General features: G+C 55.4%; 3 protein-coding genes across 15 annotated transcripts; 1 reads left to right on the top strand and 2 right to left on the bottom strand.

The window, feature by feature from the left end:
* On the bottom strand, nucleotides 1,721-12,067 carry GJC2 (gap junction protein gamma 2). Of its 3 annotated transcripts, none has more exons than XM_005661145.3 (2): nucleotides 11,350-12,067; nucleotides 1,721-4,008 (listed from the first exon to the last, which is right to left on the bottom strand). In XM_005661145.3, exon 2 carries the CDS (start codon nucleotides 3,988-3,990, stop codon nucleotides 2,692-2,694), a length of 1,299 nt encoding a protein of 432 aa, XP_005661202.1. In that variant the 5' UTR covers nucleotides 3,991-4,008; nucleotides 11,350-12,067; the 3' UTR covers nucleotides 1,721-2,691. The 3 variants fall into 3 exon arrangements, with proteins under 3 accessions (XP_005661202.1, XP_005661200.1, XP_005661203.1); XM_005661143.3 differs by lacking the exon at nucleotides 11,350-12,067 and adding an exon at nucleotides 10,724-11,343; XM_005661146.3 differs by lacking the exon at nucleotides 11,350-12,067 and adding an exon at nucleotides 5,342-5,430.
* Nucleotides 12,209-22,025, bottom strand: GUK1 (guanylate kinase 1). Of its 5 annotated transcripts, none has more exons than XM_003123613.4 (8): nucleotides 21,894-22,025; nucleotides 15,432-15,545; nucleotides 15,170-15,211; nucleotides 14,406-14,502; nucleotides 13,067-13,205; nucleotides 12,903-12,987; nucleotides 12,627-12,712; nucleotides 12,209-12,495 (listed from the first exon to the last, which is right to left on the bottom strand). In XM_003123613.4, the coding sequence occupies exons 1-8, from the start codon at nucleotides 21,952-21,954 to the stop codon at nucleotides 12,460-12,462; spliced, it is 660 nt and encodes a 219-aa protein (XP_003123661.1). In that variant the 5' UTR covers nucleotides 21,955-22,025; the 3' UTR covers nucleotides 12,209-12,459. The 5 variants fall into 5 exon arrangements, with proteins under 5 accessions (XP_003123661.1, XP_020939002.1, XP_020939001.1 ...); XM_021083343.1 differs by lacking the exon at nucleotides 21,894-22,025 and adding an exon at nucleotides 20,279-21,865; XM_021083342.1 differs by lacking the exon at nucleotides 21,894-22,025 and adding an exon at nucleotides 16,119-17,783.
* On the top strand, nucleotides 22,064-26,433 carry MRPL55 (mitochondrial ribosomal protein L55). 7 transcript variants are annotated; one of them, XM_005661148.1, is made up of 4 exons: nucleotides 22,064-22,258; nucleotides 23,266-23,357; nucleotides 25,328-25,532; nucleotides 26,208-26,433. In XM_005661148.1, the coding sequence occupies exons 2-4, from the start codon at nucleotides 23,332-23,334 to the stop codon at nucleotides 26,355-26,357; spliced, it is 381 nt and encodes a 126-aa protein (XP_005661205.1). In that variant the 5' UTR covers nucleotides 22,064-22,258; nucleotides 23,266-23,331; the 3' UTR covers nucleotides 26,358-26,433.

The following is a 27,037-nucleotide window of genomic DNA, read 5'->3' as shown; positions in this document are numbered from 1 at the left end:
CACATCAAGAGACCCCAGCATGGACCTCCAGGTCGGTGAGTGGGGAAATCTTTGAGCCAGACCCACCAGACACTCTCAAGCTGCAGCTATACCAGGGGCCCAGGCCAGATTAGAGAAGGTGTGATCCTGATGTTGCTGTGTTCAAAAGGGTCCAGAGAATGAGGTCTTGACCCCTTGAGCTTGACCTAAAGCACTCTCTCTCTGCAGCTGGCAGGAGCCTTCCCGTGGACACTGTCACAGTGAAATCCAGAATGTTCTTCCCCAAACACAAACCTACCCAAGGTCTCTCTGTCTGCTAGCTTCAAGGCTATTTCTCAGGCAGATGCTGAGGGCCGATGCCCTACCTCCCACACTTTGTGGGACTTTCACCATCAAGGCTGCCTCATGGCTCCACAATGTGGTGGCACTGACCTTCAAGATTAAGACCAACCTCCTGCGCCCTTCTGGGAATGGACACCTGCCTTCATTACCAGTGGCTTCCTCTCCAGCCACTAGAGCAATTCTGGATCCTAAAGTTTCCCACTATGCCCAGCCTGGGATGTCTGGTTGTCTCCCTGTTGTCCTGATGTACTCCAAGGCCTCCACTGAGAGGACATCTGGCTGAAGGAGAAAGACAATAGGGACATGCTGGGTCAGGGAGACTGGAGGGGCTGCAGCAAGGGTGTCAGCCAACAGTGGTGCCTTGCAGATGTCCTCCATCAGCTCTGCTTGCTCACTGTGCTCAGTCACACTGATGGGAGCCAGGCATGGCTGGACAGCCTCTTTCCCACCACAGACTGGGTGGTCAGTCTTCCTCATGATGACACTGCCAGCAGCACAGCCCCAATCCAGAGCTCCCAGTTGCATGTACTCTCCTCTCTTGGAGTGGTGGGTGGTAAGTCCCTGTTCTGGATCTGAACTGGCTTTCCCTCTGAGGCTCTACCTCCAGCATTGATATCCAGGACTTTGTGGGGGTCAGGGTTACCTGAGGGCAGGGTTCACCTTGGTCTGGGGCTTGCCTAGGGGTGGGACTTGCCTGGAACATGGGATCAGCCAGTCAGACCCTACAAAGGAAAAGGACTCAGCCTCCATTTGGCATCTGAGCAGAGGCAGTCTGGGTTGCAGTTTACTCAGCCTTGGCGCTTGGCCCTGGGGCCCCAAGGAGAGAGGGTTTGCAGTTTGGGAGAGGCTGTCAGGGTCTACCTTGGGCCTGAGGGAGGCTGGGAAACAGCTGGGGACACTGAAGTCTAGACTGGGTAGCTCCTTGCTGGCAGCAGCTTTTTCCCCTACTGTGCTCACCTCTGCTCCTTACCAAAGCTACCATTGTAGGCTCTAGCCAGCATCTGTATAATGCTGGATTTAAGACAGAACTGCCCCCTCTATGCTTTGAGCTCTTTGGAGTCTAAGCATATAGGCTTGGCCATGTTCTTTGTTCTTGCCATCTGTGGGCTCAGCTGTGCCTCGTCTCTCTAGGCTGAGCCTGTTGCCTGGCACAGAATGGCACCCGAGTGTCTCCAAGGAGCTACAGGGGCTCAACCTGGGCCTTGCTTCCTGGCTCATCCCTTCAGAGTGGTTTCCTCTCCCAGCCATCCTAGAGCTGAGCCATGTGTTCCCAGAGCCCAGCAGTGGACACATACACACATAGATGTATGCATACCCGCACATGTTTGCATACACCACATGCACGCATATATACACAAGCACACACATGCATGTGCACACATTCACACATATGCACACATGGTTGTAAACAAAAGTTAGTTTTATTTTACTGCCTTTGTTTTGGAGACTGTGTCTTAATTGGAGAGGAGGTTATAAGGCAGAGAGGCTGTGGTGGGAGCCTCAGAGTCCCTTTCCCCAGCATGGTCAAAGACACAGCCCCTGACCACCTCCTGTTGGTCCAAGTAGCAGGGAAGGGGGGTGTAATGTTCTTTCAGAACTTCAAGTATGTCCCAGAGGAAGGCATAGTCCCATTTACCCCAGGCGCATCCAGGACCTCACCCCAGATCTGTGTAGGCAGGGAACAGGAAGCAGGATGCAGGCCCACCTGTCATTCAAGGCAGCTCATGCTATGGGGTCTAGTGGGGGTGAGGCAGGAGGTGGTGCAAGTCAGGGCTGGGTGCAGGGGCCTCTACCTACCCTGGTCTCTGTTTTCCCTTCTGCACAAGGAAGATCTGGCATTGCCTCCAGCTCTGCAAGAAGCAGAATGTGGGCAAGGGGAGTGTGGGTGCTAGGAAAGGAGCCCCATTTGCTGGGTAAGGAGTGGTGACAAGCATCATACTCCCCAACACCCAGGCCAGGTACTCCCTAGCCAGTCAGTCACACAGGGACTGCTGCAGGGAAAGAGGGGGTGGAGCTCCTGCCTTATCAGGCATCTTGCCCTGAGGTGACCAGCAGGGTGGCTCTGGGAGTGGGGACCATGCCCCAGACACATTCCCACCCACACATCAGGGTACATGGATCAGAGCCTGGGACTCTTCTTGGTTCTAGGCCTGCCTTCCCCATCCTACCCTGGACAGAGATGGTATTCAGGCAGAGAGGGGCAGTGATGCAGAGCCAGCTGATACCCTCCACTGGGTGAGGCAGCCAACTGAGGAGGAGAGTAGGGTGCCTTCTGCACTTTAATGGGTCCAGCCCCCAGCCTTCCTCCAGAGCCTCCCTCCTTGGTGATCTGATGTGGGGGGGGGGGGCACGAGCAGACAGGGCAGGGCCTCAGATCCAAACTGTGGTCTTACCCTCCCTGCTGCTGCTCGCACTGCCTTTCTCTGAGCCCACCCTGGGTTTGGTGCCCAACCGGCCCTGGCCTCCAGCTGTGCCTCCCGACGTGGCACTACCCGACCCGGATGCAGGGGCGCCGGCCCTTGGGGGCCCCCCCTGGGCGGTCACTGGGTGCCCAGGGCCAGGTGGGCTGTCCAGGTCCCCAAGCGCGCGCCGGTCTTGCAGTGCCTGCAGCGCCAGGCTGGCCAGGTCCTGGTCGTGGGCGCGTGCCCGCTCAGCCGCGCGCACCACGAGGCTGTAGTCTGGCGGGCAGGCTAGGCCAGAGGGTGCGGCGGGGAGTGCGCAAGGAGGCTGGCGAGGCGCGGGGCCAGGCCCGGGAGCTGTGGGAAGGGGACGGCGGCTGCGCACTGCGTCCTGCGCGCTGCCTAGGCCCAGGTGCGCCATCTCACAGAGGTTGAGCAACAGGCAGAGGCAGCTGACCACGTACATGACCAGCAAGAAGATCGTTTTCTCCGTGGGACGCGAGACGAAGCAGTCGACTACGTGTGGGCAGGGCTGACGGCTGCACGGGAAGAAGGGCCGCACCTCGAAGCCGTACAGCAGGTATTGGCCCACTAAGAAGGCCACCTCAAAGGCGGCCCGCGCCACCAGCTGGGCAACGTACACACGCATCAGGCCCTCGCGCTGGATGCGCCGACGCCCGTCGTGCTGCCCTGCAGGGCCCAGGGTCCCCGCCGCCTTTGTGTCCCCTCCAGGGCCCTTGGCTACACCCGCATCTTCAGCCGCATCATCCTCGCCCAGGCCCTCAGCCACTCCCGGCTCCTCGTCCTCTTCACCCAGGCCCAGCATGGGTTCCTCTTCTCCCAGGTCGGCGGGCTCCGGCCAGCCGGGGTGGGGTGGGGGAGGCAACGGCAGGGGTGCGCGGGGCGGGTGACGGCCTGGGCGGCGGCGAGAAGCACGGCGGCGTTCATCCTGCGAGGCGCGGGCCAGGCGGTGCACTGCATAACCCAGGTACATGACGGAGGGCGTGGAGATGACCACAATCTGGAAAACCCAGAAGCGCACGTGGGACAAGGGTGCGAAGGCATCGTAGCAGACGTTGTCACAGCCGGGCTGCCGCGTGTTGCATGTGAATTTGGTCTGCTCGTCAGAGTAGATGGACTCACCGCCCACGGCCGTGAGCACGATGCGGAAGACCACCAGCACCGTGAGCCACACCTTACCCACGAACGTGGAGTGGTTGTGGATCTCTTCCAGCAGCCGCGTCAGGAAGCTCCAGCTCATGTTGGTCATAGGGGCGGGGGGCGAGACCTGCAGGCCACCAGCAGGAGCTCAACCAGGGGCAAGGGGCATTGGGCATGGGGTGGGGAGGGAGGGATCCATGGGCTGTGAGGGGTTCATCCCTGGTGGGGAGGCAGGGCGATGGAGGTAGCTGGAGCCAGGACCCCTGCGGTGAACACACCACCTTCCAGGGAAAGAGCAGCCCCTCCAGGTGCACTGCCCTCAGCCCAGGTCCTGACCCTGCCATGATGGACAGAGAGAGGCCCTAGCCTCTGCTGGCAGAAGACAGACCCTTCAAGGACAGAGGACATGTTGCCTTGCTCAGGCTGAACACACCCCCTGACTCCCCCACAACACCTGTCCCCAGGTCCCTGAGGCTTGGAGTGTGCCAGTCCTTCCTGCCCTCCAGCCTCTAGGACAGGCTAGCCCTGTGCAAGGTACACCCCTCCCCCAGCTCCTGGGGACCCTACCCCAGGTCCTGAGAGCCACAAGGAGTCCATTTGTTGGAGCTGCCTTCATAGGAAACTGAGACCTACCCCACTTAGTCTAGAGGCTTCTCTGCCTCAGCTTAGATGTCTGCTCCCACTTTATAGCACCTAGGTCACTGGAGAGGGTCCCATGGAGTCCTGTTTCCAGCATGGCAGGGGCCCTACCAGGGGCTTAGACTCCAGCCTGTCCCCCTAGCTCTTCAGACACTCCAGTCCCCCATCAGCCCACAGTTCCCCAAGACCCTCATCCCAGTGGCCCTAGCCCCCAGCCTCCTACTCCCTGGAGGCCCATCAACCCTCAGCCCTATGAGTCCTCAGATCCAGTGGCCCTGTCGGCCCCCTTCCCCTGTAGCCCCCAGCCCCCTCAGTTCCAGGCTTCCCAGCAGAAAGTCCCTCTACCTCCCCTTCCTCTATACCCTCAATAGGGGCTCTGGTCCCTTTGCCTTCACAAAAGACCACTGCCATTCTTCTTTGCAGTCCCCTTGCAGGTCCTGCTGTACCAGGGGCTAAGGGGCTACCCTCCAGGTTGCTCCTCCCTCTTGTCCCAGCACTCCTGTATCCTCTGCACATCCTAACTGAGGGGTAGGATGAGCCTAGACGTCTCTCCAGTCCTCACCATGTCCAGTGAGGGCCACAGACACCATAAGGCATATACACAACCACAAAGGCACCTGTGACACTCAGAGACAGCCACATGGCCCCTTGCTACAACCCAGGCCAGTGCTCCTTCTGGAGAAGCTACGCTTGAGTGAGCCAGTGCCTAGAAGGCGCTCTGTGGGCAGGACCACACACTCCCCTTTAACCTCGTGTCTCTAGGAAGGGGGCTGCAAGCCTCCCAAAGCCCATCCTCCCTCCTCCATAGCTAACACCAGTACCTGATGCTTTGGGGCCCCTCCTTCTGGAACAGGCTTGGGAAGCAGTATGGGCAGGTGTGGGATGGAATGGCAGGGGCATTGAGGGCTCCAGGCCCTCTTTATGCAGCTGGGGCTTCTGGGGGGGGGAGGTGGGAGGGGGTAGGGGGTGGAGAGGGGAGGAAGAGGGTGCAGCCAGGGTTCCTGGGGAAGTGACCCTATTTCCTCGCATCTGTGTGCAGCACACCTCTCAGAGCCACACATGTGCAAATGCTCACAAATGCACACACACATACATTCACTCAGACACATAGTTACATACATGTGTACACACACACATGCACTCATGCACATGCACACACATTCACAGGTACACAGAATGGCACAATGCCATCTTTCATATCCCTCTGCCTCAAGGAGAGATGAGCGTGAGAGTCCTGATGTCCTGGCTGGCTGTTCATTCTCAGCTACATCCTCAGCTCTCTTCCAGGACCTGTCCCCATCCCTGATCTCCACAGTGCCACATCACAGGAAGCTAAGGCCTATGGTTCCACCGCATAAGAACCCAGAAAAGGGACAGCAGAGCAGCCCTCCATTTCTCTCCCCTCCAAGATGGACTCAGTGGAGAAATGGGTGGGATGGGTGGAGGGAAAAGGGCAATCTTAACAACAACTAGATCTTGGTGGGAAAGACTTAGTGTAGTTTTTACTGATTCCCATAGTGTAAAGAGCCAGAACCTCTGTCTCACAGCCAGAGGTTGCCTGAGCTCTCCCACTGGCACTGGGGGAAGGATGAGAGGAGGGTTTCTCCTCCCCCTTCCTGCTGCTCAGGCTATCCCCCTCAGCTCACAGTGTGCAGGGCTTGCAACCTGTTTTCTTCACACATTTCATCTGGGGGGGATCTGACTGCACCCAGGCCACCCCAGCAAGGCAAAGTGCCATCCCTCACACCCCAGGGCAGGGTCTGCCCAGTGCCATGCTAGAGCTGGTCTTAAGATCCCCTCCTTGTGCATGCCTCCTTGAGTTAGTCAAGGGTTTGGCCCTCATCTGAGTGCCATTCATGGGGATCCCCCAAATCCAGACCTCTAGTGCTAACTGCCACCTCCACACTGGCACATGGATGCCAGCAGGTACAGCAACCCCCAGAAGAACAGACCTCGAAATCCCCCTCCAAAGTGACTTCCATCTCAGGTGAGCTTGCTGAGGACGGCTCTCTGCTAAGCACCCCCTTCACTTCATCAGCAAAAACCCTGAACTCACCCTGGTGGGCCTTTCCACTCCCTGGGCCTGCCTCACTTCAGCCAGGCACCTTAGGAAGAGACTGAGACTGCCCCAGCCCCAACTTTGGAGTAAAATGCCAACTTCACCAAGTCCCAGTGTATCAGCACCCCCATCCTGCTCCCTCACAGGCAGAACCCACCCCTGCTGGGGCTTCTGTTCCTTGCCAGGTGTGCCTTGCTCTGCCCTCATGCCCACCCTATCCCCTCCATGATAAGGGTCCCTCCCTTCATCCAGTCCCTCCACTAGATTGATTCTGAGGCCAAACCACCGCTCCTCTCTGCTCCCCTCCACTCAGACCCAGGTTCTCACTATGCAGGTGTTATAGGCAAGCAAGAGGAGGGGGCTGGAGTATCCCACGTAGTCATAAGTTAACGATGGAGATGCACATCTGAACTCAGCTCAGTAGGACAGATGGTTTCCCAGAGAATGTTACAGACACATGCATTTATACAGGGCTGCGGCCCCTTGCCTGTCAGCTGAAAGGGCCTAAATGGCAAACAAAAAGCCCCATAGCAACAAACACATCTTCATCCCATTCTCCAATAAAAAGACCTGGGCTTGTGGGAGAAAAACTGGTTCAAGGGCAGCAGCAGGAAACCCGCATGGAGCCAGAGAGGAAGTGCTAACACATGCACGTGTATCACACACACTCACTGACGAAGACATGTCAAAGGGACGTAACACAGGAGCTGAGAGGAGCTCCTTGTGTCTGAAGAAGGATCAATTTAGGCAATAGAGTAGGTAAAGTACTATTATAGATTGCTTTATAGATTATAGCCCAAGGTAAAAAGTATATGAGTCCCTACTGATAAAGCGATAGAATAACTAGCTAAATGGGGGAGAAAGGAATTCTATATAATTCATGTAGCCAGTGTGACCTTTAGGAGAGTGTTCTTCCAGAAAGCATGGCAAAGGGTGGGTGGGGGGGTGAAACCTGACAAAACAGTCAACTGGCCGAGTTTCCCACCTTAAGTGACAAGCCAAGATGAGAGGAAAGGGCTTCTTCCCAAATCTTCACTCCAGACAATCATGAGGCACCTTGAGACAAGTTCCAAGGTTTTTACAAACCACCTGACTCTCAAAATGCCAAGGGCATCATAAACAAGGGAAGTCTGAGGGAGTCACCCCTAAGAGGGGCCAAGGTGACATGAGGACAGTCACTGTCCCTCCAGGGGATCCAGGAATGCAAAAGGACATAGGTGAAAAGTGAGGAATCTGAGGGAAGAGTGGGCCTTTGTTAACTGCAACATATCAATATTAGTGCACTGATTGTGACAAGCATGCCACAGGGGAACTGGATGTGGGGCAATCGACTCTCCCCGGTAAACCACAGGTATTGTTTTTTTTTTTTTTAATGATTATTTTTTCCATTATAGCTGGTTTATAGTGTTCTGACAGTTTTCTACTGTACAGTGAAGTGACTCGGTCACACATTCATACATACATCCTTTTTCTCACATTATCCTCCATTATGCTCTTTCATAAGTGACTAGATATGGTTTCCAGTGCTTATGGAAACCAGGATCTCATTGCTTATGTAAACCACAGGTATTGTGAAATAAAAACTTTAAAATGGCTTCCTATCCTATCACTCCAAGTTCCCTCTCCCTCTCTTGTTCCCTCTGGAACATATTGCTCTGTGTCTGGAGGCTTCAAGCATGGAGCAGGGACTTTTGGTTTGTGACCTGTCCAGAGGCTGTGGGGTGCAAGAATGACCCCAACACAGAGATAGGGCAGTGGGAAGTAAAGGCCAGTGGGGGCCTTAGCCCTTGGCTGGTCCAGCAGATGAGGGGATGTGCATAAGGGGGCACTGGCCTCTCAGAGAACAAGGCCCTGGCATTTGCAGAGTACTTTGTTCAAAGGGAATCTCACCCAAAGCTACATGTTAGAGCAAGTGTGAGTAGGGGCCATTCAAGTGGGATCCAGGATGAGGTTTGGGGGAAGGGCCCAGGTGCCCTTGGGTGTCAAGGTCTTGGAGGGGGCAGGCCTGGAAGCGGTTACTAAAGGGTGTGGGGCTGGGGGAGGGGTGACTGGGTAGTGGCAGGGCACACATGGGGTCTTCCCATGTCAGGGGCTAGGGTCATCTTCACTGAGACTTGTCCTAGGAATCACCCCATTGGGCGAAGGGTGGTAGGCAAACACTGTGGGCTTCAGTATGACCTGTGCTGGGGTGAGCAGCTGGGCTCTCCCCTCATCAAGCCCCTTTCAGCCTTGGCTCTGAACAAAGATCCTGGGGGGATGGTCTGAGGCTAAGAACCAGAGATGGCCCAGTGCCTTCTCCTGTGTATATGGTCAGGCCAGGGCCTGCCCAGCTATTTCCTTCCCATCCCTGGCCTGGCTTCCTCCCATGTGCCCCTTCTCAGGGTGGGTGGACTTCCTTCAGCTGAGGTGGGGCTGTTGGGCTGCACTCCCACTGCCCTAGCGTGCTTAGCTCATTAAGCAGGCATCTCAGGCAGCCTCTTCCCTTTCCTGAGGACTCAAGGACTCCTGTAGGTGGCCTGGCACTGGGTGGTCCCTCCTCTAAATGTGAGCACCCACAAGTAGCCCCAGGCAAACTCAGCTCCAGGAGATTGCCTTAGCTTAACCAGCCTTGCTCCTTCACCCCACCTACCTCCCTGGCTCCCAGGCTAAGGTCTCCCTCCTGCTTCTAGCCTATCCATCAACCAAATTGGCCTGTGGGGGATAGTCTTACTCAGAGCGCGGGGCTGCAGCACTTGCCCTCTTCAGGCCCCAGTGCTCAACTCCAGTGTCCCCGAGACCTTGACCTCCCTCACAGTCTAGCCGCAGGATGCCCACAAGGTCTCCCCCTTGTCAGCTCTGCAGTGGTCCTATAGGGTCATTTTCCATGTCCCTCCCTTCCTGGATGCCCGGTTGTGTTCTGCCTGGACCCCCTGGCTAATGAGAGGTATGCATTTTGCCTTGCCACCACCCTGGTGGGGCTTGGGGACCCTCTGTCACATCCATCTGCCCCAGGCAACTCCAGTGTACACCATGGCCTCCTACGCAGTGTAGACACCAGATAGTGGCCAGGTTCCCCTTCCAGTCCTTTACCCCCATTTCCCCTCCTGCAGGCTGCACAAGGTGGGATTGGGTCCCAGGGAGTTCAGGTGTCTGTGAACAAAATTCCCATTTTCAGAACTTCTTGACCTGCTCCTGCCCACTTCAGAACCAGCCTCATCCATGCCTGAACGCACTCCTTCCCACACTCGGACAAACACAGACACACTTACACACGTTTGCAGACCCATCCACTTCATCCTTACACTGAAGTGCAAACACATACACTCCTTCCTGCCTTGGGCCCCTCCAAAGCCCTTCCTCTGGGACACTCCCTCCATATCCAGGAGGATAAGGTCCCCCACTGCATGCTCAGTGCCCACCCCCAATCACATAAGTGCTCAGCAAATACAAGAGGAATGACTGATGTTTGAGGGAATGGGATCCTGCCTGGGAGCTCTGGGGAGGGTGGGTGTAAACCTGAGGTGGGAGGCCCCTGCTCCCCCCCAGGGCCCCTGGAAGTGAAGGTGGCTAGTCTGGTAACTACTTTCCATGGCACCTGGTGCTTTGGATGTGTTGAAGAAACAGGGCCCCCTCTCGGCTTCATTCCAGCCTGGAAACTGGGAAGTAAGGGCCCTCCTGCAGGGGTGGAGGGTGCGGTGGGGCCAGGCCTAGGGAGTGAATCGTGGTGGCACAGCCTCAGCAAGAAGCCCTGAGCCACAGAGCCCTGGGTTTGGTGTTTGGAGGAGTAAAGGCGTGAGGCCAAACCAAGACCTTTTCCCCAGCTTCGTGCCCCCTCTGGGACCTCCTCAGGCATTGCTGGCAGAGGGCAGGACGCTATGCCTCTCGGACCCCAAAGGGTGCTCACAGTCTTGACCCCTCCTAAGTCCTCCACCCCAATGCTGTCCCAAAGCCTCATGATAAAAGCTGCAGCAGCTTGTGCCGTTGCCTGAGTGTGGCAGCGTCACTTTCTCTGCCCTGCATACCTGCTGTGTCCACCTGTTCCCCCAACAGCTGAGTGCAACAAAGGACCAACTGCTGCCCTCCAGTTGTGGTGCACTTTTTTGGGCCCCCTGCCCAGCCCCCTCCCCAGCCCCGCTGCATGCAATCCCCATCCAGACTCACTCACATCTGTGGCGCAATGGGGGCCGCTCCTGGAGGACAGGAGTCTGTTCTGCTCTCTAACCTCCAGGACCCAGGACCTAGCAAGCACCCACAAGGATCTAAGGAAAGATGCCCCTGGCCACACAAAGGCCAGACCAGCAGTGTAGACAGCAGGCAAATGTACCAACCAGAGCCTGTCAGCCCATGTGGAAGGGGTGGGGCTCCCCAGCCTCCCCCCCAGGGCTAAACAGCTCAAGGCCCCAACCTCTGGATACACTGCAGCTGCCTCGCTGGCAGGGGCTGGCCAGTCCCACATGGCCTGAGGGGTCCCAGCTGCTCCAGGCCCACTCCACTTCCCTCCTTGCTCATCAGCTGGCCTCAGCAGCCTTTTTGGCTGGGGTGGACAGACTTCTACCTCTACCTCCTCCTACCCTTGAGTCTTGTTGCACAAGAACCACCACCCAGAGGGCAGTGGGCCTGAGGAGAGACCCCCAAAATGAAGGACTATCCAGCCAGACCCAGCACTTGTCTCCTGGGTCAGCTGTTTCAAGAGAGCTGAGTCCAGGCTCCTGAGACCTTGGGCCCAGAGTATGGTGGGTGCTGCTCAGCCCCAAAAGGCACCCTACACCGTTACCCTTGGTGGCACCCTACCTTTTCCAGGCCAGGAAACAAGTCCTTCTGAGCCCTTCCACCTGCTGTCTGGCTGGACACCGGTTCTCCTGAGGGTATTCAGCCAGCTAAGCCCAGGGCCCGACCCAGGGCCACCTCTCGCCACCAAGCACAATGCGGGGGGAGGGCCTTCAAGGGCTCTATTGTTCCCTCCGAGGCTTGGGGCCTGAATCCCTGATTGTCCCTGGGCTGGACTGATCCCAGAGAGGGAATTGGCCTCTCCCGAGCTGTATAGCAGATCAGGAGGCAGCCCAGTACCCCTCTGTCCAGCATCCAGGCCCACATCTCACCTGCCCTCCATTGTCTCTAGGCTTTTGGATGGAGCCCATCTTTTCTATTTCTACCTAGGCTCCCTGCCTTCTCCAGGACTGTATTCACCACTTCTACAGCAGGAGTGTGGCCTGGGCATGGACCAGGGCTCAGCAAGCGCTTCCTGCCCCTAGTATACCTCAGCTGCCCTACTTGAGACTCACAGCTTTTGGGGGTGACTTCTGAGACTCTGGAGAGCCTGGAACCCCAAAAGAGGCCCCCAGGTATCCTCCCTAGGTTGGCCTCTCCACGAACATTAGAGCCAGCCAGGCTCAGTGGGCAGTGCACAAGCCCTGCAGATGAAGGCATCCATCATCTGTAGTCTTCCCTGGGGAAGTAACATGCAGCTTGGGAGCAGCCTTTGCTGGGGGCTGACAACCCAGAACAGCAGGTGTGGAATGAATTCTGCTACCCAAAGCCCTCCTAGAGTTGGTCAATTAGGGTACAGCTGCCAAAAGTGGGGGTCTAGAGTGGTGGTGGGATGTATTATGCAGCCCCACCTTCCCAGGGCCATGATCCATGGGTTCAAGGACACTCTAAACCAATAGTTCTTTATTTGGGGGAAAGGGGTGGGGTGGGGGAAGGAGCCTAGAAATGGGCATGGGGGTAGGGGTGAGAGACAAGGTCCTCCAACCATGGTGGGGGAGCAAGGGAAGATGGGCAGCAGCCCAATTCCTGGGTTCTGGCTGAGGTGAGCAGAGCCACTGCTGGGAAACCGTGGCCCATGGGGGGTGGGTGCCAGACCCTAAGCCCCTCCTGGGAGGATTTAGCCAGTGGGGCTCCTCAGGAGTGACCCGTTGCTTGAGCCTTCTTTATTTCCTGCCAGAGAGAGAAGAATGGCTGGGTAAAGGAACAGGTCTTGCACAGGACCTGGGGCCACCATATCACCTGTCCCAGCCTGCTTTCCCCATTGCCAAAGGTCTGAAGCCCTAGCCCCACCCCCAGCCCACCTCAGAGAGCGCCTCCTTCAGGGCCCAGTAGGCCTTGTCCAGACTGTCGTTGATGATGATCAGGTCAAACAAGCCGGGCTCCTTGCCTGAGGGTGGGGGTAGGGTCAGTGGAGGCTCTGGTGATGTGGCTGGGGGAGGGTGTTTGGGGACCCTTCAAGGGGATCATGGCCTAGGTGACAGCTCAAGCCCTCCTCTACCCCTTTGTGGGTGGGACTGGTCTACTCTGGGGGTTGAAGATGGTCCAGGGGACACCAGGTGGTAGGTGGCCACACTCACTACTTTCCATGTCAGCCTTGGCGGCAGCCAGACGCTTAGCCAGGCTCTCCTCTGTCTCTGTGTTCCGCTGCCGCAACCGCTGCTCCTGAAATGAAGTGTGAAGGTCAGAAGGTCATAGGCTCTGAGGCTGCCCCCAACCTCCACCCTCCTCCCTAGGTCCCCACCAGGACATCCAGTGAGGGTGGCTGCACGAAGATGTAGATGGGCTGCAGGTCAGTCTTCTTGATGTTGCGCACACCCTGCAGGTCCACATCCAGCACACAGATGCGGTTCATGGCCTGCACGGCCCGCACAGCTGCTTTGCTGGGGGATGATGGGGTGGGAGGAGGCTGCTTAGTTGGGGACTCCTCAGGCCCTAGCAGCCCCAGTGGCCTTAAAGAACCTCTGTGGGTCTATCATGGCCCATCCCCTGCTCTGGGCTTGACTGGGGGTGCCCAAAGGTGCTCACCCTAACCCTTTTTTAGCATCTACTCCCTTTTTCTGGAAGCAATCCCTAAGCAACTCTTGCACGCGGGGGCCCTCTGCTGGTCTTATGGTGGTGTTACAGAGGAGCACCTTCAGACCCTGGCCCTGGGCCTCTCCTCCTGGCACCTGCCCCCAGGTCCCATACCACTCTATCACCTCAATCAGTCTCACCCACCAATCATGTCTCCAGAAGAAGCTTCTGGCATCATTCCCCTGGATCGTGTCCTAGGGCTAGTGATGGTGACCACCCTCCCAAGTCTTCCATGCTGGGGCCCTGCTGGGGGAAAGACGCCCTGGCCTGGACCCCACAGCACTAGGCAACACACCCTGGGGCTTCCTCATCCCCTGGCCACCTTTACCCTCACCCTGGGGTCACCATGTACCATGCGCTTCTCTTCAACTGGAGGGACTGCCCCACATTTCGTGTCCCAGCAGTGGCCAAACACCTTCCGGGGCCCATATTGTTCCTATCTGCATCTGGGGCAGAGCACAGGGTCCCTGCCTCACCTAGCCAGGTGGCTCAAGGACCAGCTGTGCACAGAGGTGTGCCTGGGCCCAGATGTGTCAAGACACTCCCAAGCTTGAAAGCCAGGTGAGAGGAGCCTGCAAAGACCGAGCTGGTAGCTGAAGAAAGGGGTTAGGTGGCAGCCACTGTTGTACCAGGGATCCTCCCAGCCTGTCCCACTGGTCGGAGGGAAGTGGCCCACAGTGCAACCTGTAGACCTATGAAACCCAGGTCTCCTGAGTCCTCACCACTTAACAGCCCCTTGTATGACTCACCGTTGCCATAGAAGCCTGGCCAGGTAAACCCAGGCAGGACTGAGCTGGGGGTGGGGGGTGGGAGTGTGTGGCCTGGAAAGCCCTGAGTGCTACCTCATTTTGACCCCTGGGGGGCTGGGTCCTTTGCCCCAACTGTCCAGATAGACCATAAAGAGAACACACCCCTACCTGGGGCCCAGTTATGGGGAGACCCCCTTCCTGGGGTACCCACTCTAGCTCCCTAAGAGAACTGGAGGGAGGGCCCTAAGCATGGCCCACCTGGTCCCATACAAGTTCCCTGAGAACTCAGCATGCTCGATGAAGTCTCCAGCAGCAATGTCCCGCTGCATCACCTCCCTGGTCACAAAGTAGTAGTCTGCAAAGGATGAGGAGCTGCCTGAGTATTCTCACAGCCAGGCTACCAGGGCACTTGGGGACCAAGAGCAGGAGCTGCCTGAGTAGTCTCACAGCCAGGCTACCAGGGTGCTTGGGGACCAAGAACAGCCAGAACCTGTTTCTTTCCTCATAATCCTGTCTGTTCAATTACAACGAAGGCAGCTCAGGCCACTGGGCTGGGAGATGTCTGAGGAAACAGAGGAGGGACTGGAGATCACTGGAGTCAGCAGGGTAGGCTGGCACAGGGAGACTGGAGACTCCCAGCATCAGCAGGGGAAGTTGGGAGAAATGAAGACTGTTGGCTCTGAAAGGGGAGGCTGGGATGACTTTCATGCTATGAAGTCAGGCAGGCACAAAAGCCCTACTAAGGAAAATGCTTGTGATGACAGGAGAACCCTAATGGTACATGGCTATGAACTTGGCCACACAGCATGGAGGGCAGCACACATGCTGAGGAAAGGTGCCTCTCAGCTGCCTCGTGCTGGGATCAGAGCCCCAACTCAGGCTCTCATGTGGACATTGAGCACAAGCACGCATCTTGATGCTTAGTTCCTAATTAGGCCCACCCACTCTGGAGGAGGGATTCATGCAGTCTCATGCATCACTCTGATAGGGGGAGGGCTCTGAGGCTGGCTGGCCAAGCTCACCTTTGCCGTTCTCTTCTCCTGGTCTCGGATCTCTTGTAGTGTCTAGGAACAAAAAGCTGTGACTTACTTGGAACACCTGAAGCCCCACAAGTCCCATCCCCAGGGCCTTGGCTCAGCCCATCTGGAGATGGTGGGGGTGGGGCTCCATGTCAGGGTCAGCAGTGTGGGGTCAACTCTCTATGTGGGGAGCTCCAGGGCATGCCAGCAAGGGTCCCCAGCCCCAGTATCCCTGAGACCCTCCCCAACCTCCCTGGGGCCTCACGGGACACGCTGAAGCCGAAGATGCTGCTATGTTCCTGAAGGAGTTTCTTCAGCAGGGTGCTCTTCCCAGCCCCTGAGGGTCCGCTCAGGACAACAGGTCTTGGTCCTGACATCCCTGTGTGTTTGGGGGGGGGGGCAAATATTAGTAGGTCCTTGCTCTCTACAGTGCTATAGTGCCCTCCCTCCCTGCCCCAAGTGAATTCACACTAGAAACTGGGCAGAGCTGTGGGCAATCACTCAAGTGCCATGCTCAGACCCCGGCTGTGCTTCCCTTTGGGGTGTACTACCTGGCATGCACTGACCACAAACAGGTGGCCTCAGCTGTCCACTCCTACCTCACCCCTCAGGGAGCCTGGACTTCGGCTCCTGGGAGGGGCATGTCTGGGTCCCCGTTCCTGGGTCTCCTTGGCACCATGCCTCAGAGGTACCCTAGGTCAAGGTCAGTGGAACCCAAGCCCTATTCTGGGAACTTCTATTGAAAAGTTAGGGGTCATCACCCAGGGACTACAGCTTTCTGACTCCTTTCTCTGACATCTAAATTTCATGAAGCCAGTAGGAAAGCAGTACAGGGCTCAGACACCTGCCACAGGTGAGAACATTGAGAGGAACAGGGGAGGAGCTCTGGGGGCATCAGCTTAGCCTGCTCTGTGCTCACTGGACCACCCCAGTACCCCTACACAGGACTTACCTTCTGGGTGGGGTGCAGCCTCTGTCCTCAGCTTGGGGCTGCTCTGGATAAGCTGGGAGGAGAGGTAATCTTTGCCTGCTCCCCACCCTCTGAGCACTAAATCCCTCCCACTGCAGCCAGCACCACCCGCTCAGCAGAGGGAAAAGGCTATTCCTCACCCTAGGAGCCTCAGAGGATGGGAATCAGGAATGGAGGCAGGCACTGAGCTAGGGGGCTGGGAGGTAGGCACCACCCCAGAGGGGGACCTTGGGAAGGCATGAGGTGAGCTGGCTTACCCCTGTAGGGCTCTGTTTGTGGGCTACCTGGTAAGGTTTGGAGGTCCCCAAGGAGCAGCTGGTGCCCAAAAGACTGGCGGTAAGGCCCAGGAAGGACAGGCCACTCTGCTTGAGGCCACCCAGTCCTCTAGCCCAGGGCAGCTCTCCAGCAGGGCCCCAGGTGGGCACTGCTTTCCTAATCTGCAATGTAGGCCAACCAGAGTAATCTGGCTAAAGCACCGCTATTCTGGGACCATCACACCATATGCAAAAGCCCTGGAGAAGGATTTAGGAAACAGACATCTTTCCCCTGCTGAAGAGAGATAAGAGAAAGGGACCCAGAGGAGCTCATTGATGCTGCCATCTCTTAAATGACCAGTTCCTAGCTCCTTTGCCTCTTCCAAGTTTCCTACTAGTAGTATATGTTTTTATCTAGCAAGTCCCACAAGACTCCTAATTAGTATACTTCCAAGTTTCCTAATAGTATATGTTTTTATCTAGCAAGTCCCACAAGACTCCCTGTTCTTTTCTGGTCCTGACTTTCCTACCCAGACATACGTGCCACCACACACTTGCCCACATGTGTATCTGACTCCAAGCCCACTGCTGTTGTCTGCCCAGCAAAGTGCAGTGCCCTCCCGCCTCTATGGCCTGGTGCACAGGGAGGTCTCATCTTTGCCTCACTGCTGCCCCTCACAAAGTCCCTTCCTTTGCAGAATGGACATTCCATGAGCAGCCTAGCCCATTCCCCTAGGTCCGTCCTGATTTTCTAGACAATGAATGACCAGGATGGAGGGAGAGCTATGTGGGGGTAGAGGGACACAAGAGAAGAGAGGAGATACTGGGGGCCCCCACGTGGGGTCACCCATCACATTGCCTGGCCTCTGGACTGTGCCTAGTCATTACTGCACACATGTCCTTCCCCACCCTGCATGTGGGGGCAGTTGTGGCTGTTCAACAGCTATGTCTTCCCAGGACCCTGCAGCATGTTGGTGCCACAAAAATTTGGTTCTCTAGGGCAGGGGCAATACCAAGTGGACACATGGCAATGCTCACAGAAACGGACCAGAAAGCCTACCTGGGCCTTGCTCACAGCAATGAACCCTCAACTAACTGGATGCAGCTGGCTCCTTCAAGACCCAATTTGGGGCATCCATCTTCAGGGAGGGTAGGACTCATTCTGACTGACCACGAAGCCCCTCAGAAATGTTCTGCTCCATGGCCATGTACCCAACTCAAGTAAGGTATCCCACTCTCACCTCCCACACTCCTGTGGGCACCACAAAGCCCCCAAGTGTAAACCTACCAGCAAGACCCAGAGGCTGCATGGACTTGACCTGCCCTGTTCCCCATGCTTGCAGTCATGGCCAGGTGTCAAAGTTATAAGCTCTAACAGTGAGACACTGCAAACCTACACAGGAAAGACATACTTTTTTTAAAAAAATAAATTTTATTTTTTAATTTAATTTAATTTTATTTTATTTTTTCTCTTTCATCTTTTGAAGGCCGCATCCGTGGCATACGGAGGTTCCCAGGCTAGGGGTCTAATCGGAGCTGCAGCTGCCAGCCTACGCCACGGCCACATCAATGACAGATCCGAGCCATGTCTGCGGACTATACCACAGCTCAGGACAATGCCAGATTCTTAACCCACTGAGCGAAGCCGGGGATTGAACCCACAACCTCATGGTTCCTAATCGGATTCGTTTCTGCTGTGCCCCAATGGGAACTCCGGAAAGACATATCTTCAATCAGGACCAAAAACCACACAAGGAAGTCCCAAAGCCTGACATCCTCATGGGGCATGCTGTATACAAGTCTTAATTACCATCTTACCTCAAAACTTGTTTCCACCTGGTTTTCTATCCCATGTCAGGAACCATGGGGGCAGGGGTACGGGAACCTGCATTCCACTTCGACCTCCCAACAACCACTGGCAGTGAGCAGCAGGTGTGTATGCATGCATTAGGGCTGGCTGATGGTTGCAAAGTTTACTCCCTGCCTGGGTCCAAAGAATCACCACACCCTTCCAGCCTACTCCTCACAGAGTGTCCTCCTGAGCCCCAACCTGCCCCTCAAGCCCAGACCCCAGGCCTACCCAGTACTGGCCATCTATTTTGCCCTCCCTCAAAGTTACACTACTGATGACATGTGGAGGGGACACCTGCCAGGCAGTGATGCCTTGAGCTAGGTGGGATCCAGCTGCCTTGGGCCTGGCCAAGCACATTTGTGCATCCATGCAAGGTCCTTCCTCTGTGGGCCCCACAGAGGGGAGTTCCTTCCCTGAGGTTGGCCCCTCTTAGTGCAAGGGCCCGAAGTGCAAGCACAACATTGGAGTGGCCTAGCCCTGCAGAAGGCACCTGGGGATTTGCTGGGTACTGGGTTCCATCCAGTAACCACAGTGATAGAGTGCTCACTAAAGCCACCTTTGACAGGAGAACACTCAGCTCAGGACAGAGCTCTAGGCCTCTTTGTCATGATCAAGTGTTCCAGCCAGACACCCCTGAGTTGGACCTGGCAGAACTGATCAGAATGCACAGGTGAGCAGGGTCATGTCTTAGGGGACAGCTCTCCAGCTAGAAATATTCTATATCTTCTATTCCTTAACTCATACACAATTCCAAACTCCAGCTTCCTAGCAAGAAACTGAAAGATTCACAAGGACAGCAATAAAGATCTGGGATGTAATTTCTGTAGGAGTCGCTGGTGTAAGGCTGTACATCCTGGAATGCTCTCTGCTGGGACCATTCAGGAGGAGCTCTCCAGGCAGCCTTGGGAGGCTTGCCTCAAGAAGCATTTCCTGCTGTCCTTCCTGCTTCCACCTGCCTTCTCACCCTGTTCCAAGGGCTGGGCATAGCCACCACCCGCTTCCCTCCCCACTCCTCCATGAGAAACTGAGAATAGGTGCAACCCTCTGAGGACACAGAAAAAGGAAAGTCAAATCCCACCAGCCCCCTTGTAAAACACAAGCCATGATACATGAAGGGATCTGGGTCAGGATGGCTGGTCATGCCCCATCCCCACAAACAAGAAGAACCAACCTGGCCGTGGCCCCAAGTACTCCGCGTGTGGGACATGCCCTGGCCCAGTGACCTTAAGAAGTCACGTAACCTTCAAGAACCTGACTAGAAATGGGACAGCCACAAAGCAGCCACTGATTTCCTCCTCGCTTCCTCTCCCCTCATTGAGGTGAGATCATGCCTTCCCTGAAAAGCTTGGCCCTCAGAAGTGTTGGCAAGATGCCACACTGTGAAGGACTCAAGGCCTGTCAGGGCATTACACAGTTGCATCTGGGTGTCTTTCCATTAAAGAGAAGAACTGGGATTCAGTCCTACATGAAATCCTCAGCTCCAGCCCCACGAGAAGGCAGAAGGATCACGAGAAAGAAAGGGGTCCAATAAACCATGGAGCAAGAAGTCCAAGCCCTTCTGAGTGGGGCAAGGTTCACTCTCATAGAAGGGTGATCAGGCCAGGCACACCTAGGGTCAGCCAGGGTCCAGGAAAAACCAAAACCTGGAACACACAGGATCAGAGAGGGACCCAGGGGGAATTGAGTCTTAGTACACACAAGGTCAGAGAGGGACCAGGGGAAACAAAGGCCAGGTACACAGGTTCAGCCAGGAGCTAGAGCCCTGTTTCTATACCAGTGCCCCCCCCCCCAGAGCTCACCCTCTATGCTTCCTGTTCCTCCTTGGGGACTGGGGGGGGTCATTCGCCACCCCCCAACCACACCATAATACCCGCTTTCTTTCTGCTCTTCCTCAAATCCTTTGAATATGTTTCTTGGGCTATGCTAAATGTGACATGAAAGGTTGAGATTAACAGTCTAGGAGTTTTTTTTAAAAAAAGGCTGGGTGCAGCTTAAAACTCCTAGAATCTGCTACCCAAAGAAACCGTTGATCTTACCAGTTCTAGATGAAGATCAAAGGCTGGATCAAAGTACTCCTAGAATCTAAAAGAAAGCTCAGGCAAACTGCATCTATCACAGGTGTGCACCAACCCGGATGGTGAGCTGGCCTGGTGTATGAAAGTGTGTACAATTCTTACAAGAGGGCAGAGTAGGGCTCACGTGGCAGGAAATTCAGCTTGTCAGTGATAAGACAGGAAGCCACACCCACCCTAGATCTCTCCTGGGGTGAAAGTGAAGGTATTCACGGTATAGAAAGTCTAAGAGTGACAGAAAAGTCCAGAAAACCCACATTTGGGAAAGTATGATGTCAAGGGGCACTGACAGGGGGCTCACGCAAGGCTGACCATGAGAAGCACATCACAGCCTCCCTTCTCCTGTCCCCGTAGGCTCCATCCTACATTGGCCAATCACCACCTCAGCTTCCACCTCCCCGACCCCTATTGAAACAGGTGAGGCACACCTCAATGCTCCTCCCCAAACCAGCACTTGGATGAAGGAGGCTCACTCTCTCTCACAGCTCCCAAGACAATGTCTAAGAATTGCAGATGGGGAGCTCCAATAACCTACACTTGGGGTGTCTTGTCCTGAGGAAAAATGAACCCCAACTACCATGCCCAGGAGTCAGGAAGGCCAACAACCTGCTCCTGTATGGAGTACTCATAACTGCAATGTCCAGCAGTGGGGCAGGCCAGGAACCTGCAGCAGTCTTGGGGGCCCTCCTGGCTGGGAGTCCTTGAAGCAATCAGTTCTGCCTACCCAGAATCTCCCCAAACCCCCACCCCGGGTTTGCAATATGCGGTGGGAAGGGAACACAGCACCAGAGCTGGACTATCTGGAGAATTTCCCAACTGTTTCTGCTGCTCCCCTTTAACTCAAGGTAGACCACACATTTCCAAAAGCCAGGTGAGAGAGTCGGAACTTCGGGGACTGTGCCATACCAAGAGTCACCTCAAGGCCTTCAAAACCCTTATCTCCCAGGGTATTCTGTTCTGCTGTGTGGCCCACCTTGGGGAGGGGGGTCAGGTTGCTTCCCCTCTCCGCCCCTCCGCATCCTGCACAATGGCTTCCAGCAAGAAGTCCTGAGGCTGCGGGGGTTTTACAAACTGTCTGGAGCTTCCCGTGCCAGAAGAATTTCTTCCTACATTTTGAGGACTGACAGAGGAACCAGCTTTTAATTTGTGTAAATAAAAATAATAACTACCAAAAGCAACTCTAACACACAGAATACAACTTGAAAATAAAGGGAAGCCCTTTAAAAGGAGTAAATCTGCCCCCATAAAAAGATGCGCTCCCTGAAGACCGTGTCTCCTGCCTTGCTCGCTCGCTCTAGGATGGAGCGCTGCAACCCTGAGGGAAGCCGAGGGCAGTTCGGGTGGCTGGTGAATAACAATGCACGAGCACAGCTATGAGTCCCTGAGGAAGGTCCACGGCACTGGCGCTCAGCAGGCGCGGGGGCGGGGGGGCGACTCACACGTGAGCTGCTGTGTTCCCCCCCTCTCCGCGGCGGATTCGGACCGCGAAACGCCAGCCCGGGGCCCGACACCCCAGGAAAACCCTCGCGGGGCTTGCAAGCGCCCAGACCTCTGCCCGCTGTGAGGGGCCGCCACTCACCGTCCGAGGTGGCCCGGCCCAGGGCTGCAGCCGCCAGCCCGGCCAGCGGGCGCCGCAGCATCAGGGGCCGCAGCTGCCGCCTGCGGGAACATACGTCACAGCGCCGCGCCGCTCCCGCCCCTCGCCTTCCATCAAAATACGTCAGCGGGGCGCCGGATGCGCCTCGGCCAGCCGTAAGTCAGAGCGGCGCTGGTCTCGCCCCGCCTCTCAAGGCCGTAAGTCGGCGCTGCGAGTCACTTCGCGGCGGAGCCGCACGAGGACTGGAAGCTTGGTGTGCAGTGCGGGTGTCCCCGGCTTCGGTCAGTCCCGCACCTGATTCGTCAGTGGTAGCCAGGCCGCTGGTCCTCGAGGCCGCCTCGGAGCCGGTGAGAGTGGCAAGTCGGTGTCACGTGGGCTTGGATGTCTTCCTCCAAGGGAGGGTCTGGGCCCCGCCATGAGCCTCGGGAACGCGAGGGCGAGAGGATGAGCGGGCATTTTTTGAGATGTTTATAGCATTTCATTTGCCTGCCAAATCACTTCTTAAGGCGGAGAGAGGCCTGCAGATGCCCTGCCCTGACAAGGTATAGCCAGGCAAGCTTGCCTATCTTGGCCGGGAGGATTCTTTTCTGGGTCTTCATGTCCACGATCTCAGTGGTGAGGCCTTTGAAACAACTGGTTTGTCACCGCGGAAACCCAAGCTTAGCAAGCTTGAGCTCCCCTTTTATAATCCTTATCTCGTTGGATTTTGTGAAATGAAATGACCTTGGAAAACATGGTAAAAGCTAGTCTTCACCATTTACGTTGCATTACATCTTCAGAATGGCTTCCCCGACTCAGCAACCTACCAGAATGGGCCCGGGCCCTGCTGCAGATTGAGTCAGAGTCTTTGGGAGTAGGACTGGGTCATCTGCAGATCAGAAATCTTCCATTTGATTCTGTTGCCAATTTCAAGGCTGAAAACCTGATAGGATATTGGGAGAGACTGGCACTGATCTTGTAATATCTGTCAGAAACTGCTTTTTGTTCCTGTCTGGAATTGGGTAAGGATCAATTCTATGAAAAAGCATGCCTTGGAGTTCCCGTCGTGGCGCAGTGGTTAACGAATCCGACTAGGAACCATGAGGTTGCGGGTTCGGTCCCTGCCCTTGCTCATTGGGTTAACGATCCGGCGTTGCCCAGAGCTGTGGTGTAGGTTGCAGACGCGGCTCGGATCCCGCGTTGCTGTGGCTCTGGCATAGGCTGGTGGCTACAGCTCCGATTCAACTCCTGGCCTGGGAACCTCCATATGCCGCGGGAGCGGCCCAAGAAATAGCAACAACAACAACAAAAAACAAAAAACAAAAAAAAAAGAAAAAGCATGCCTTTTAGAAAGATCTCTTATTTCCTTGCCTAGCAGGTCATCCCACTGGCCGTGTGACTGACCCTGGGGCTTCACCTGCTGCAGGGGCTCTCAGGAGGAATGGCAGCCAAGGGCAGCCTGCTTCGGTAAGCATGGACTTCCAGGCCTCTTGGGACTGCCATAATGGGGCCACACAAAGAATGCCAACTCAAGACCCTTAGGCTGTCCTCAGTAAAGCCTCCAGAACCAGTATGTTTATGTGAAGTATACATACAAATACATATTGAGGGTTGAGGGAGGAGTGGAAGTGACTGGCGAGTACCTAGAATGGAACAGTTATGATGGTGGGCACTCCTAATCAGAGCCTGCTGCATAGCTTGGCTCTGAGTCCCTTACCGCCACAACTACCTCCCTGTCTGCCTGTTCCTCTCTCTCCCTGGCCTTCCCCAAATGAGAAGTATTGCCAGAGGAGAGAACAAATACAAGTTTTGAGTTTTTCTGTGGAATCTAGGGAGAGGGCTGTGGCACTTAAAGCTGTGGGTTAGTATGAATTTAGGGAAGGGACTCGTTGCAACATTTCCTGGAGGGCCCTTGTGCTGGGAAAGGTTCATGTTGGAACTGTGACTACTGTTATGGTGGGAAAATACTCACCAACCCCAAGTTCTCTGGAATGACTATGCTTAGCAGGCTATGCCCACCTAACTGCAGGTTCTTCTGGCACTGGCATCTCCTTTCTCTAGTCTTGCATGTCTGAAGGCAGGAATTTGATTCATTTGCTAAAATTTACTGAGCACTCAGCTAAGGTCTGGGACTTTATAGCAAATAAGATAGAGTTCTTGCCCTAGGCCATCAGACTAGTGGAGGAGATGGCTTCTCAGCCTGAGGTGTCAGCCGAGAAGTACAGGGGGTGGTGGGAACCACAACCAAGGCTGAGGTTGCCATACTGTGGCTGAGCATGGCCTATGTGCTCATGCTGGCTGCTTTGTGCAGAGAGAAGTCCTGAAAGCATGGTGGGAGCTACTGAAGTGGTGTGAATATCAGGTTTTTAGAACCACTACCTGCAGAGCAGGGGAATCTAATTGGAATTGAAATGGGGATCTGATGTGACTGCCCATGCAGTGAAAGAGTTGTGAGAGGGCACGTGGCAAAGTATCCAGGGTGCCTGTCCACTGTGAGTGTTGGAAAAAATGCCAGGAGAAGAGGACCACTTCTAGAGGACCTGACAGTTCCAGGAAGTTCTGGCACTCATTCAAACACTTTCTTCCTCAAACCTGTGGGGGGAGTGGGATGGACTGAGGCAAAGCCTGGAGTTCTGAATTAAAGTTTGCATGAAAACCAGGCTGGAAGGGACTTTTTTAAGGGGGAGGGGGGAGGCTGGGACAGGGTATCAAGGTCCTGAGTGGGTGAGACAAATGTAGGCTCACATGGTTGGGTAGAGTAAGGCGTGTATAGGGCCTAGCTCTTTCCTGTCACCTTGGAGCATATGCTTTGCTGTGTGCAGGAGGCCTGAGTGCCCACCACATTCAGAAGCCAAGCAGACCAGGTGTCTTGGGCTGTCTGTAGCAGAATGCCACAGACCAGGTAGCTTATTTCTCAGTTCTGAAAGCTGGAGGTCTGATATTAGGGTGTCAGCAGGGTTCCGTTGAAACCACCTTCTTGGTTCACAGGTGGCTGTCTCTCCTTATAGGAAGGAGAGAGTTTGCTCTCTGTTCTCTTTCTCTTATAAGGGTAACAGTCCTATAGTGGGGACCCCACCCTCATTACCTCATCTAATCCTCATCATCATCCAGAGTCCCACCCCTTGACACCATCTCACCGGGGGTTTGGGCTTCAGCATGTTAAAGGTGGGGGTGATAGACATAGATGTTCAGTCTACAGCACCAGATTTGCAGTCCCCTGGAAGTCAGCTTCCCACATGATGATATAGTCCAGCCCCCTAGCATGGGACCAGGCCTCACCAGAGATACCCACCAAGGTCCCATCTGAGAGCCTTATGGGCTCACCTCTGCAGTCTCTTCCTGGATGTGGGGTGGAGCTGGTCTGATCACGTCCTGCCCTGGTAAGGGTTGCTGTTGTTCTGGTCCCAGCACTAGCCGCTGACCATGTATTTCTGCAGCCTGCTGTGGCAGCGTGTGGTGACAGGGGCTGCCCCTGAGAGCTGCCGCCACCTGTATACATCCTCTTGGCGGGCTGACTGCAACAGAGCCTTGCTCACTCGCTTGCACCGGCAGACCTACGCACGCCTCTATCCTGTGCTCCTGGTCAAGCAGGATGGTTCCACCATCCACATTCGCTACCGGGAGCCTCGAAGGATGCTCACAGTAAGCTTCTTTCCCTCACAGTCCCTGTAGTGTGGGTCCCGGCAGACCGAGCCTGTAGAAACTGCTCCTCCAGGGACTCATGGGTTCTGAACTCAACTTCGATGGACAGGGGAGGGAGGGCAGTCATGGACCAGAATTGTTTGAGGAGAGGGAGGAGGGTGACCTGGAGCTCATTCCACATGCACCAAGATAAAAAAGCAAGGGATTTCCTGTCGCAGCTCAGTGATTAATGAACCCAGCAAGCATCCACGAGGATGCAGGTTTGATCCCTGGCCTTGCTCTGTGGATTAAGGATCCGACCTTGCTGTGAGCTATGGTGTAGGTCACAGACACTACTTGGATGTGGTGTTGCTGTGGCTGTGGTATAGGCCCGTGGCTAGGCTCCGATTGGACCCCTAGCCTGGGAACCTTCATATGCCGCCGCGGATGTAGCCCCAAAAAGACCAAAAAAGAAAAAAAGCAATAGTGAGCTCTGTGTTTGAAAAACTATCAGGCCTTGGGAAAACAAACAGAAAAAGGTTTTCTTTAAAAAAAAAAAAAAATGAAAGCTTTGAAGTAAGAGAAAACGCAATAGAACATAAAACACCTAAACTGTGTGGTAAACAAGGTGGAAACCCAGAAGCGCATCCTGGCTCCCTTCACCTGAGCCATGTACACACCCCTTCTTCCCTTCAGATGCCCGTGGACCTGGACTCCCTGTCCCCAGAGGAAAGACGAGCTCGATTCAGGAAACGAGAGGCCAAGTTCAAAGAGAAGAAAGAAGAGCCAGAGCTGAGTGATGACTTTGATGTGGAACAGTACAAGCGGTTTTGGACCAAAAAGTGATGGTGCCTGGAAGAGGTGCTGGCCTGAGATGCTGTGAAGGGGAAAGAGGAATCTTCTTAAATCATGTGTTCATGAAGCTGTCTCCTTCTTGTCTTCCCTTTTCATGTGCCTCAGCCTAGAGGGTCCCTCTGCAACTGAACTGACTACAGGGCTTAAAGTCAGGTCACGTTATGGTTTTAGGATGAGGCCCAAAGGCATGTGAGCCTTCAACATTACCAAAGTCATGGGTGGTCCTTTTCCTGCAGGTAAGCCTAGCTACTGCTGAGTCTGCCCCTCTGGGTCCTAGAGCCCCCTTGGTCCTAGCACTGCCTTCAGCCTCAGGGCAGCAGGACTCTTGGGGGAACACAGTGACCTCCAAGAATGGGTGAGAGGAGCAGGGTGTCTGGGATCCAAGGACATCGGCCCCATGCCTATAGCTGGCCTACTTTGCCCCTCGCCAGGGTTCCCACAGCCCTACCGTCATGCTCTGCATCAAAGGGGCCAAGGGTTGGGGCCATCCTCCTTTGTTAACTCCGGGGTAGTGGGATGATGGTGGGGTGCGTTGCAGCTGCAATCTGTTAGGCCTTCCAATTGACTGCTGCCTTTCTGTAAAACCTGAAGGGGCAATTTCCAGCCTTTTTAAGGCAGCTGACCTGGCCCAGGCCTGGAGCTCCTGGGGTTTGATTATAGGAATTTGGCTG

The sequence above is a fragment of the Sus scrofa genome, chromosome 2 (assembly GCF_000003025.6).
Source record: "Sus scrofa isolate TJ Tabasco breed Duroc chromosome 2, Sscrofa11.1, whole genome shotgun sequence".
NCBI lineage: Eukaryota > Metazoa > Chordata > Mammalia > Artiodactyla > Suidae > Sus > Sus scrofa.
The sequence above is the reverse complement of the archived record's forward strand: the minus strand, read 5'-3'. Positions and strand labels throughout refer to the sequence as shown.

Coding starts and splice junctions, on each gene's coding strand:
- GUK1 (XM_003123613.4), bottom strand. CDS start 21,954: ATGCTGCGGCGCCCGCTGGCCGGGCTGGCGGCTGCAGCCCTGGGCCGG. Junction 13,206..14,405: donor GGGAACTTGTATGGGACCAG/GTGGGCCATGCT, acceptor ATCATCCCCCAG/CAAAGCAGCTGTGCGGGCCG. Junction 12,988..13,066: donor CACCCTCACTGGATGTCCTG/GTGGGGACCTAG, acceptor ACTTCATTTCAG/GAGCAGCGGTTGCGGCAGCG.
- MRPL55 (XM_005661148.1), top strand. CDS start 23,332: ATGGCAGCCAAGGGCAGCCTGCTTCG. Junction 23,358..25,327: donor GCCAAGGGCAGCCTGCTTCG/GTAAGCATGGAC, acceptor GTATTTCTGCAG/CCTGCTGTGGCAGCGTGTGG. Junction 25,533..26,207: donor AGCCTCGAAGGATGCTCACA/GTAAGCTTCTTT, acceptor TCTTCCCTTCAG/ATGCCCGTGGACCTGGACTC.
- GJC2 (XM_005661143.3), bottom strand. CDS start 11,014: ATGTGGGACTGGCCAGCCCCTGCCAGCGAGGCAGCTGCAGTGTATCCA. Junction 4,009..10,723: donor GCCCCCATTGCGCCACAGAT/GTGAGTGAGTCT, acceptor GGTGGCCTGCAG/GTCTCGCCCCCCGCCCCTAT.